Source organism: Nerophis lumbriciformis, linkage group LG05 (genome assembly GCF_033978685.3).
Source record: "Nerophis lumbriciformis linkage group LG05, RoL_Nlum_v2.1, whole genome shotgun sequence".
In the NCBI taxonomy this organism is placed as follows: Eukaryota; Metazoa; Chordata; class Actinopteri; order Syngnathiformes; family Syngnathidae; genus Nerophis; species Nerophis lumbriciformis.
Window position 1 is genome coordinate 45,478,264 of NC_084552.2, and position 13,532 is coordinate 45,491,795.

General features: G+C 41.1%; 1 protein-coding gene across 1 annotated transcript in view; it reads left to right on the forward strand.

Moving 5' to 3' along the window:
• Positions 1 to 835: 835 nt before the first annotated feature.
• Positions 836 to 13,532, forward strand: part of LOC133605923 (insulin receptor substrate 1-B) — a 72,247-nt gene continuing 59,550 nt past the window's right edge. Inside the window, exon 1 of the mRNA XM_061959321.2 lies at positions 836 to 1,522. Within this exon, the coding sequence (XP_061815305.1) occupies positions 1,135 to 1,522 (388 nt within the window). The 5' untranslated portion in view covers positions 836 to 1,134. The remainder of the gene's footprint in view (positions 1,523 to 13,532) is intronic.

Below are 13,532 nucleotides of genomic sequence, written 5' to 3' on the forward strand. Positions count from 1 at the left end.
TCAGATAAATGGGTTATACTTGTATAGCGCTTTTCTACCTTCAAGGTACTCAAAGCGCTTTGACAGTATTTCCACATTCACCCATTCACACACACATTCACACACTGATGGATCTCCAATCTCAAATCCCGGCCGAGTCACACCAAAGACTATAAAAATGGGACCCATTACCTCCCTGCTTGACACTCAGCATCAAGGGTTGGAATTGGGGGTTAAATCACCAAAAATAATTCCCGAGCATGGCACCGCTGCTGCCCACTGCTGCCCACTGCTCCTCTCACCTCCCAGGGGGTTAACAAGGGGATGGGTTAAATGCAGAGGAAACATTTCCCCACACCTAGTGTGTGTGTGACAATACTTTAAGTAATGAATAATTCCCCTGGTAATCACAGTGTTACAAATAACGTTCAAAATATAAAACATTCTCGTGCATTTTAATCCATCCATCCGTTTTCTACCACGCCTGTTCAAGAAGTCGCATTAAAGGTAAGAAGTAATTTATTTATTATTGGTTTGCTTCAGAATAACAATGTTATTAAAAAGAATAAGATACTTATTGTACTCTAAAAATGTTGGTCTTACTTAAAAATGCACGCATTTAGTTGTATTCACTGTTAAAAAATATTATATGGCTCTCAAGGAAATACATTTTAAAATATTTGGCTTTCATGGCTCTTTCAGCCAAAAAGGTTCCCGACCCCTGCTTTGGAGCATTCACACATTAAAATGTACTTGGCGCTCGCTGATATCGCTTAAGTCGACATTTGTATCGACCCGCCCAGCTACTACTAGGACAGTGTTGAGTGACAGCGGCGGTCCACAGTAGCTGCTCAGCGCCACAGCCACGGAACCGAATGAGTTCGAGCGGTGGCGGCTCGACTTGGGAGTCTCGTTCTCGCTTACGTGCGAGTCAACGCGATTAAAGGTCACTCGGAAACACTCGTAGTAAATAGTAGTGGAGGGGCAGGGGGGGGCGAGGGTGCACCGCGTGCGCTAAACTTGCAAGGAGGAAGAAGAGGAGGAGGAGGAGGAAGAGGAGCACGTAAACAACAAGGCCAGCACACCACCCTCGCTTCTCCTCACATGGCGGGGACGCAGCGGGAGGGAGCGCGCCGAGTGCCGGGAGATGCTTGAATGAGCTCCAGCACAACTTTGAACTCAACGCGCGGGGACATGGAGAGCCCGGCGGGGGACACCCCGAGCTGCGAGGACGTGCGGAAGAGCGGCTACCTCCGCAAGCAGAAGTCCATGCACCGGCGCTTCTTCGTGCTCCGGGGGAGCTCGGAGCGCGGCCCGGCCCGCTTGGAGTACTACGAGAGCGAGAAGAAATTCCGCGGCAAGGCCCCCGTCCCGAAGAAAGCCGTGGCGCTGGAGACCTGCTTCAACATCAACAAGCGGGCGGACTCCAAGAACAAGCACATGATCGTGCTCTACACGCGGGCCGAGAGCTTCGCCGTCGCCGCCGAGAACGAGGCGGACCAGGACGAGTGGTACCAGGCCATGGTGGACCTGCAGTGCAAAAGTAAGACAACACTCTCACACACTTTTAGGGGTGGACAGAATGGGGCGACACAAGAAGAATGCAAACTTAGATGGTGTGTGTGTGTGTGGTGAGTGTTTGCACCGCCAAGTCATTCAAAGAGATCTGAAGAATGCTAGCTTGATATGACACACTTGTTTCCAGTGGAGAGTGTCAACATCTTGAAGATGACTTCTTATCACGTTTGCTGGTAGTTGACTTCACGTGGGCCTCCTTCTTGGCCCCTCAAGTCCCACGTCACACACTTCTTGTCTGTCTTGTTTGTCTGCAGACCTCATCAAGTAATGGTGTTCAAGGGCAGTTGGCAGCCTGGAGCTTTTTTTTGTATTGAATTGGTTGCGACACATTCCAGATTTTAAATGAACATGCGACCATTACGGTGGAGCATTTGGCCTCCTCCAAGTGTGTTTGAACACAAAAATGACCCGATAACATATCAACACCACCAAACAAATATGATTGAAACTTTTGCAAATGCAAAAAAATGCAGAAATCACATTAAACGCTGCAGGATCAATATATTACAAAAAAAAAAAAAAACTGCATGAGAGAAATGCTGCAAGGTAATGGAACACAATGAAACTAAGACAGGTGACCAGACCTTGCTCAGAAGTAAGTTGTCGGAATTTTAAATAGATGCAATGGAAAGTTACATTTGTTAAACAAATATGTTACAACGTTATAAAACAACCAATTTACGTGGCTATTGTTAGCATAACGGAGGTATGACGTCCAAATAACATAATAAATAAATGATAAATGGGTTATACTTGTATAGCGCTTTTCTACCTTCAAGGTACTCAAAGCGCTTTGACAGTATTACCACATTCACCCATTCACACACACATTCACACACTGATGGCGGGAGCTGCCATGCAAGGCGCTAACCAGCAGCCATCAGGAGCAAGGGGTGAAGTGTCTTGCCCAAGGACACATCTGCTTTGTTGGTTGAATTTGCAGCATTTCTGTCATGCAGTTGTTTGTAAACAATTTTTTTGGGTGTTTGCAGCAGTTTTCATTTACATTTGTTTGTGTTTTTGATATTGTATTATTTCTTTTTGGATGTTGTTTTTGGGCCACACTGAAAAACACAAATAGAAAAATGCCACCTTCTAAAATAAATAAGTACAAGTAAAACCACATGGTCTACTGCCTGTCCTGCTCTGCCTGCTAGGATGATTTTTTTATCAGTCCCGTTATGACAAGCATGTGGACTGGAATTGGTGTCACAGTAAATAGACGCCCTTAGCGAGTGCTAATAGTATTGTCACTCTCCAGTTGGGTTGCTGTTAAGCGCATTTGGGGCGGCAGTGTCTGGCACCCCAAAAATCCGCAAATCTTTACCAGGCTACACATCCTCGTAAGATCTGTTTTGTAAACTATAACACAAATCTGACACATAGGATGTTAGATATTAAATCAAGGTAAAAAAAATATCAGAGCCCCCCACCATCTTCACTTGTTCAGTATGGGAGCCACGTTGGATCAGGTTTTAACACTCATACAGTATCTGTGCAGGCACGGGTTCCAGGAAAGCGGGGAAACGACCTCAAAGAACTTTCCCCCCCCCGATTATTTTCCCCTGCAAGTTCCTCTGCAGGTTAGAGCAGAAAAAAAAGGTCACAAGTGTCCTTACATTCCTCAATAGTACTCTATCAGCCACTGTGTAAATACAGCTGTCGCAGCAATAGGTGGTCACTCGCAATCACCTGTTCGACCTTCCCTCTCCTTACGGCCGCTAGGGACGCCATGACGCAATCTGGGCAAACGCCAACCGCAGGGTTCAAGGTGCTCCTCACACATGACCTGCTGCTCTGTTACATAAAGCGGCTGATTAGGGAAGCGTCTGAGCCGGGACACTTTGCTTGTCTTAACACCAGCATGTTTGTATGCAGGACGCCTTTGCTGAGTATTTAGCAGGTTTGTGTCAGCTTCTAGGTGTGTGTGTGTGTGTGTGTGTGTGTGTGTGTGTGTGTGTGTGTGTGTGTGTGTGTGTGTGTGTGTGTGTGTGTGTGTGTGTTAGTTTGTGTGTGGGTGTGCAGGGATGCTGCCAGCTCGTGGAAATGTGAGGAACCATGCGCTGCTTTTTAGAAGTACAGTGGTACCTCAACTAACGAGCACATTTCATTCCATGACCGAGCTCATAACTCAAAACACTTGTATCTCAAATCAGCCCCACCCATTGAAATTAATTTATATCAATTAATTCCGTGCTTGGCCCTCCCGAATAACACCATTTTAACATGTAACATGCCTTTTCAAAAAGATCAACTAACTTTTAGATAACAAACATTGTTTGAAAAACATTACCATACAATTTACTACGAACAACTACAGTAGTTGTATGTAATAATGTAATAACAATGTTCAGCATTTACTTTGCGAAACAGACTTTTGTAGGCGTCTCCTATAGGCTGCTTCTCTGTCATGTCACCACAGGATCTAGGAAATTGTTTATGTTGCACACGGATGTATTTGAGTAACGGACCAGAAAGGTCAGAGTGGACAACAAGCTATGTTTGTGTACCAAAAGTAATGCTCGACTGTCCAGTTTGTTTAGCCAGTACCAACTGAAAAACATCAAACACAGCATCTGCAGCTTCTCCATATGTTCATGCATAAATACCGTATTTTTCGGACTAAAGTCGCCCTGGAGTATACGTCGCACCGGCCGAAAATGCACAATAAAGAAGGAAAAAAACATATATACGTTGCACTAAGTCGCACTAAGTCGCATTTTTTGGGGAAATTTATTTGATAAAATCCAACACCAAGAATATACATTTGAAAGGCAATTTAAAATAAATAAAGAATAGTGAACAACAGGCTGAATAAGTTTACGCCATATGAAGCACAAATAACCAACTGAGAACGTGCCTGGTATGTTACCGTAACATATTATGGTAAGAGTCATTCAAATAACTATAACATATAGAACATGCTATACGTTTACCAAACAATCTGTCACTCCCGATCGCTAAATCCGAGGAAATCTTCTTCCTCGGTGTCGCCTCTGGTATGCGCCCCACTAGCGTCCTTTCTTTCTGCTGCTCGATTGCTGTTCTCTGCAGCATATTTCACTACGTCCAGCTTGTAATCTGCAGTATATGATTTCCTTTTCGGTGCCATTTTAGTTCAGTCCTTCTCAGTTTTTATAAGTTACCGCCAATGTTGATGTGATCCATTTTAATAGCTCCGGCAGTAGCGTATAGCATATAGCAGTTAGCATATCATGACCCATAATGCACTTCTGCCATGACCCGCCCCCGCCGAATTCTTATTGGTTGGCGTGTGAGTGACGATTGCTGACGTGTGTGTGACGATTGCGGACATTTTCTTCGTCGCTCACGCGAATGAGATAAATTATATTATTTGATATTTTACGGTATTGTGTTAATAATTTCACACATAAGTCGCTCCAGAGTATACGTCGCACCCACGGCCAAACTACCGTATTTCCTTGAATTGCCGCCGGGTATATATTATCCGCATGCCTCGTATTACCGCCGGGTCAAACTCGTTTCGCAAAATAATTAGCGCATGCTTAGAATTACTGCCGGGTCAAACTTGTTTAGCAAAATAATTAGCGCATGCTTCGTTTTACCGCCGGGTCAAACTCGTTTCGCATAATAATTAGCATATGCCTCGTTTTACCGCCGGGTCAAACTCGTCACGTCACGGGTGACACTTCACCTTTCAAGGCATCATTTTCCAAAATGGAGGAGGCTAATTTCAATAATTTAAAATCGCATAAAGGGAAGAAGATAAAGAGCTATTCTGTAGGATTTAAGGTCCAAGCTATTGAATATGCTAAAAAGAACAGTAAGCAGCTATGTTTTATTAATATACCGGTAGCTGCGTGTGTCAAATATGAGTCATTAAATGACTCCCGCCTCATGGTGGTAGAGAGCGCTAGTGATCCCAGGGAGCATTTTTGCGACTACTCTGCTGCAGAAGAAGTGACAATAAGCAGCAACAGTTAGCAGCAATCGTTTATTTTTTCCTCTCGCCTGGACTTTTAACATGGTGGATTACATATATAAAATAAAACAGTTTTCTAAACTGGACTTTCAATCGAAGCAGGAGGTAATAATTAAAGAAGATCTCCATCGAGACAGAGAGACTTTTAAAACTGAAGAAAGATAAGGAAGACTTCTATAAACAAGTTATCGATGCTTTTGGTCAGAAGGAGCGGCGCATGGACTTCATTTATAAGTAAAGGTAAGACCATAATAACGTTTTTTTTTAATTAAATGTGCTTTTCATGATGGTATCCTTACATCACACTCAAATTTATAAGCGCATGCCTAAATTTACAGCATGCCTTTGGTAAGCGCCGGAGTGAGAAGAGGTTTTAAAATAATTAGCGCATGCTTACATTTACCGCATGCCTTTGGTAAGCACCGGAGTGAGAAGAGGTTTTAAATTAATTACCGCCCAGGTGCTAATTCAAGGAAATACGGTATGAAAAAAACGTCGACTTATAGTCCGAAAAATACGGTACATAAAAATCAATTAGATAAATAAAGTACAAACTTAAAACCTATGTTTTAAATAAAATACTACTGTAAATGAGAATGTAGTAGTACATTGTATACAAAGAAATAATCAAGTGAAACATTGGGAGTACTATATAGTTTTAGGAAGTGGATAAACGCATGCTTTTCCTTGAAGTATTCTCGGCTCTCTGTTAGTGTGTACTGATGTTAAAGACAATGTACACTTAATTGCACATGTAATGTATCACGAAATTGGTGATGAATTGCATTATAATTCCACAAGAGTTTTGCAGCAGCACACACGTGTATGAGCTGTCCTGTTTAAATGTGCAGAGCAACTGCTATAGTGATCGCTCTGTGCATTGTTCTCCATACTGTACATGGTGCCTTGTGTAAATGATTTTACCACAGTAAGATTCTTCTTCGGTGGAGTTTGTTGTTGCCGTCTTGTTCGCCTCGTAAAGAGTTGCATTTCCCCCACTCGTCTCGATGCTGTTTCAGATGCTGGAAAATGTTTGTTGTGTTGCTGCCTTCTCGAAAGAAACTTTGCAGCGTGCAGTCACTTGTTCCACGCCTGTTGCCGAAAATCTAAAGCAGTGGCAAAACTTTTGTTTTCTTTGGAACATACATCTCGCTCTTGTTAGCATTAACATTAGCCATGTTTTGATAGGCTTTTGGGTATCCGCTAAGGAAGGAAGGTGGGGGTCGAGGGCTACGGAAGCTCATGGGGTCAAAAAAATACGCCGGAGCAAGAGGAGACAAACATTGATTTTTTTTATTTTTTATTATCTGAAACGAAAAACTCAAATTTATAGATATAATTGATATATGGCCCAAGCCGGTTTCTTTCTCTGATTCGGTCTTGGCTTCTTCTCCTTCACTCTAATTTTCTCAGTGCCATTGGTTGGGGCAGGATTGTGTACATTTTTAGGCCATATCACCAAGGCCTAATGCTAGTGTACTAGTAGGGATGAAACAATAAACGGTATTAATGGTAACCACGGTAAATCTCCCGGCGGTTAGGATCATTTAAAATTAAAACGATCGGAAAACTGTGATTTATAACCACACTTTTATGATGTCACAGACTGACTGGCGCCAGCTCGCTAGCTTAAATGCTAACATGAAAACAATAAATACATGAACATATTTCCCCATTAAGAAACAACATACCCCAGTCTAAACTTGTATGATCATATTGCTGTATGAACTTCTAAGCTATTCAATTGTGCACATTGAACCTACTAGCTATAAGCGAGTGGTCGCTTTATACTTGGAGGAATATGACACTGAGGTATTTTTATGGTGCGTTTAAGGACCGCTGAAGAAAGTAAGACACCAAAAGGCCTGCCAAAACATTCTTATCAGTGAAGCATAAGAAACACAAAACATGCAAAATAGAGTGCTTTCTAACAGTGGGTCTATTTATTTTAGTTATTTAAAAAAATGTGTTTAAGTACTTTTTGAGCACATTTAACAATACCGCGTTAATAAAAACTGTGATTATTTACTCATAATATCAGTGATATTACATTTTCCTAACAATACATCGTACTTTTCAATATAGAGTCGACTTACAGATATAAGTTAGAACTATACGCTACTTTGTATTAGAAATGGCAACAGCGGAGGATGCATGTGCATGTGCATGTACGAGCCAGTCTGCCCCACAACAAGAGGGTAGAGAAAAATAAGGAATGTATTGACTACAATGTAGAACTACAATGGCGCACTCGCGCAAAGCTCTTCGGGTAAATCTCTACCATGTATGGAGGTATCTGCTGGCGACCTCAAATGTGGGGAAAAACGTCACAAATTGGGAGAATTCCAGACTGCTCGTTTGTAGGAAATATGCAGGAAGGCAAAATTGTTTCATAAATATCTCCTCGCCATGCCTCCGTGGTTTGATTTCAAATTTTGGGGAATTATGCAAATCCCAAATCCACAAAAACAGGTACCAATAGGTAAGAAAAGTTGTTTTTGCATATTAGGTCCCCTTTAAAGGAAAGCAGCCTGCAAGTAAGCTTTGTGATAGATAACGAGACATATTATTATTAGGGTTAATAAAACTAACAATTTGCTGTTGTTTTTTTGTTCTTTAATTGTATTTTTAGAAAGTGCTGCAGGCAAAATAGCACCCGGCTGCATGTTGGACACCCTTTCAGTAGGAGCCCGCTTGCTATAATGTCTATTCTCACTACATGATGGCACCTGCAGTGTTGTATTTAGGGAACTAGCCCACTGAAAGTGATGCAGTGTAAAAGTGGGGTCTTTAAAGGATCTTGTCAGAGGTAATCATGACGCAGGCTCGTTTAGGACACGAGTAGCTCGGTAAGAGGAGCGCGAAAAGGTCATGGCCGACCACTGTCTAAACTTGCAGTGGCAAGTATCTTTGACACACTGAACACTATCAGGATTCCTGCACCTAATAACCTGCCTCTGGTATGTGCCACACACACGCAAACGCAAATACACACACACACACACACACACACACACACACACACACACACACACACACACACACACACACACACACACGCGCGCGCACGCATACACACATGCGCGCACACACACAGGCGTCAGTACAGTGAAGAACTTGTCCCCTACTTGAAGAATTCACAGCTTGAGTCTGTGAGCTGGAGGGGCCCGCAGCCAAGAGATGCTGCCCTGTTTGAGTGCAGAGCAAGCCACTCCCTCAGCGCGATGCTGAGAGAAGCTCTTTCAAAGCGCGGAAATGATTGGCTGCTGCAAATCTGTTCCTAACAGTAGAGTGCTGTTTGGTAGGAACACCTGCACAATCCAATATGAGACACGTGTCCAATTGAATGGAATAGAAAAAGTGAAAATAACCCATCAAGTCCAATGCATAGCACACTCACCCATTCCACTATATATATATATATATATATATATATATATATATATATATATATATATATATATATAAATACAGTATAGGCTTCAGAGCGGTAGGAAATGGATGGATGGATGGAGAAAATACAGTTCATAATGATCGCCTCTATTTAGCTCTATATATGGGAAAATAACTACAAAAGTACACTTCATTCACCAACAGTGTTACTAAAAAGGTCAGTTAGAATACTACACAATGTTGGATATAGAGAACATACAAACCCTTTTTTTTATTGAAAATATTGAAATTCAATGATTTGGTGCATTGGCAAACAGCTAAAATTATGCACAACTCAAATGATAACCTGCTTCCCAATAATGTACAACAATTCTTCTCAACAAAAGACGAGAAATATAACCTTAGAGAAAAATGGAATTTAAAACATTTCTTTGCACGTACAACACTTAAAATATTTAGTATATCAGTATGTGGAATTAAATCAAGGAATGGATTAAGCAAAGATGTCAAACAATGTGCTAATATGATCCACTTTAGGAAAGTGTTCAAAGTGTTTACAAAGTACAAAGGCGATTTATGATAAACGTCTTGAACTTATTGAAAATAAGATAATATTCATCTCATTATTTGAATCATAACCGACTTAACTATTTATATAGAAAACTGTTGTATTCAGAATGAATTCATGTAAATGGTGTACACGTTGAAAACAGGAAGTAAACCTGTTAGTACTGGAAGGTATAAAAGGGTTAGGATTAAATAAGATTTGCTTCTTCCTACTCCTTTTCCAACATGTAAAGAAAAATGAAAATATGTGATGTATCATATTGAAATTGTATACATGTTCAACATAAACTTCAACCAACCAACCAATCTACGATGGCAAATAAACTGCATTTCTTATAATTTGAGGGATTATTATCAAGTATGATTTCAGGTATTAGAAAGAGCCTTAATATGTTACACACCGAGAGCGAGCCAGAAGCAGGAACGCTAATAGCTAAGCTCGCCGCTAAGCTTGTTAGAAACAATAGAATAAATAAGTTCTTAATGAACTTTAAGACGTTTCGATGAAACCCCATAACAGAAGAAAGTAAGCAGATATTAACAGGAAATTAGCAAGTCGATTATTAGGAGCCGGGTGAGAGGATAATATAATAAATGTTGGTGTATCAGTATTGTTGCAGACAGAAGTCCACGGCACGTATGAGGAGGGCGGGTCAATCAATAAATTGGTGGTGTTGATACCAAGTGTAATAATGATAGAGTGATTACATCCACGTTTATATTTTTTCAATATGATTTTTTTGTTGTTGATATTTTTAAACTGTCAATAGCACTCACCATGAATAACTTGAACGATTTGCAGTTAACACATGTGATCAGTATTGGTATTGGTATCGGCCGATCTCACTCATGGATGATTGGAATCGGCAGCATAAATCCCTGATCGGAACATCCGTACCTTGAACATATCATGAGAAAATGCAGGTGTGCCTAATAAAGTGGTCTGTCCAGCGCCACATGGGAGCCTGGGAGAGTGCACTAAAGCGTCCCAGGCAGCGTCCAGCCTCACACTAGGCTCTCCTCGAGCGATGTCAATTACACAAACATGAGGCCACTACCGTGCCGGGCGATATGCGCATCAGTTATTTATTCAGCTGAGTCCAGTAAGACCCACTTGGGCGACGAGTACAGTATCAGTATTGAGGGCAGCTATTTGTTCAGCTATTAGGAGTCAGTGGAGTGTGTAAAGGCTTAACCCCCGCAGAACGGGGCGGAGGTGCGGCCCGCGCTTGCAGTTGGCCAGGAAAATTGCTCCACGGCTCCCACACCACCTCAGGATTGTTGACCTCAATAAAACTAAATAGCAGAGTCCAAATTTGGAGCTAGAGCGGCGGGTGTAAACAAGACAGAAATTGTATCCACACAAACACATAAAACTTCTATCGACTTCTATGCGAGTGCTTCTGGTCTCTATTAGCTTTTGGCTCAGCAGCGAATCAGCTGTTCCTTTCTTTTAAGCTCGCTCAACGTCACCACATTGCCATAAATCCTGCTGGATGGGTGATTTTCTTGGAATCAACGTCACAATTCTCAACATGGCTTTTTTTTACATGTTCAACGTAATTTTCTTACATTTTTTGAAGTAAATCACTATGTTTAATATTAATATTATCACTATGACTCGTCATTGTCTAGTGCTTTAAAGGGGACTTACTATGCAAAACCAACTGTTATTACCTGTTGGTACCTGCTTTTTGTGTATTCGGGATCTGCATGAGTCCAGAACATTTGAAATCAAACACTGGAGGCATGGCGGACATATTTATAAAACAATCTTGCCTTTCTTCATATTTCCTCCAAACGAGCCGTTTGGAATTTGCCCCAATTATAACGTTTTTCCCAATTGTGACGTCAGCTGATATCTCCATGTATGGTAGAGCTTTATCCGAAGTACTTTGCATGAGTTTGCCACTGTAGTCCACACTATAGTCAGTAATCTTTTTCTTTTTTTGTATTTTCTTGTTGTGGGGCAGACTGGCTCGTACATGCACATGCATCCTCCACTGTTGCCATTTGTAATACAAATTAGCATATAGTTTTAACTAATGTCTGTCAGTAGACTCAATAGAAGCGCTACGCAACATTTTGACCGTGTTTAAATGTAGAAACACATTCCTATAATATATAACTCCTTTAAAGAAACTTCTAACTAGGGATGGGCGAAATGGCCTAAAATCTGCATCGCGATAAATAGTGCAGCCCCCTGCGATAACGATATATATCCCAATATATGTTTGGTATGTAAATGATAACAGAACCATTTCAAAATGGCTTATAAAAGCTCCTAATTTGACTGCTGACGTATGCAGTAACATACTGTGTCATTTCTGGTTGTATTATTTTGTCAACATTATTAATAATCTATGTACTTGCTAATTTACTGTAAATATCTGGTTATTTTCTGATGTAACATGGTTCTGTCTACATCTCTGTTAAAATGCAATAAGCACTTAGTCTTCTGTAATTTGGATAGTCTACATTAGTCTTGAGTAATACTAAAAATGTAGTAATCAATCCAATACCAACTCGTTACAACAGCAGTATTGTAATACCATTGTTGATACTGATATTTCAAATTCTCAAGATCATTGGCTGATTACATTTTTAATCACAACTATAGTTAGGCAATGTGACTGTCACTTAAATATTTAAATTTATACTATCACTTTTGGATTATTTCCTGAGATTGTAAACAATAATAAAAATAACAAAGGATTTTGTGATTCTAAAAAATATTCATCTATGTGTATTGACCTTATACTGATACTATACTTGGTATCGTTACTGCCGACATTTGCATCAATCCGCCCAACTTTGTTTACATTTAACAGCTCTAGCTTGGGGTTAGCAGTTAACTTAACCTCCTCCGATGTGTGGTGTTGGATGTTTAGCTATTCCTCGTCCTCCTTGGATGATACTTGTAAGAGATGTAGTTTGTCTCCAAAGAGGCAAGGATTACTGACTAAGAAGTGGCACTTTTGCACTGTGGAGGGACATTAGACACTAGCGAGAATGCTACAGTACCCTAAGGACATGTTTGTTCGCTTGTCACTGTCCAATTTGTGGACCACGGACAGAATTTGTCATCAATATGCATTATCACGGCATAACAATAGTATTAAAAGCTCTATCGTGGTCCAAGTTACATCATATATTGTCTATATCGTGCAACCCTACCTCCAATGGTCTTTCTATAGTTCTTCATAAGGACCAGGGTAAGTGTCGGTGGTCCTGCCAAAACTAAGCCCAGGACTAAAATGGCAGTGTTTGTAATGCAGCTTGTTACGTAAAATGCAATACATTTTTGCATCGCATTTTAGTGTGAATCAAGATTGACATTTTTTTTATGTGTGTAGCTCTACCACTAGAATTCCTATTGTTGTTTTTTTTACAGCCGCCCCATTTGGCAATGAAACATCAGTTTTTAAAGACACTGCAAATACTGTCAGGTTTAATATGGCTCATCCAGGACGAGTGTCTTGATGCATAAAACACGTTTACTATATGTCGCTTTTTATTCTACTAAACATTAGCAGGCTGTGTGACTGTTTTGGTGCCTGCCGTCACGGGCCAATGAGATCTACATGGCCCGATTAAACGTTAAGCCACGTTAAACACTGCTCATCCCGCTAATTAGGCACTAATTGCTGTCTCCAGTGTCAGCTGCCGGTGGCAGAGTAGAGGCTGTGTGCTCATATCCTGACTGTTTTAGGAATGATTATCGGCTTCTAGTAATGTGGCTTTTCCGGGTTGCTTCTTTACTCTTTCCACCTGTGGCGCTTTCAATGCATAGGAAGCAGGAATGCACAAAAGATTGACCCCAAAAAATTGTCATCTCAATTTACACTAACATGCCATCTAATTACCATAATGACAACGATTTTTCGATTGTATTTAATTAGCTGCATCACATTTTATGCCAGGAGTCACGCTGCGCTGACACTGACACTTCCTCCTCACTTTCCTCGTCCTCCAGTGAGCCTCGCTAGCTAGACAACTTTCCCTGAACGGTAAGGCTCGTTGGGTATAATTCATTAGCTCGCGGGGGGAG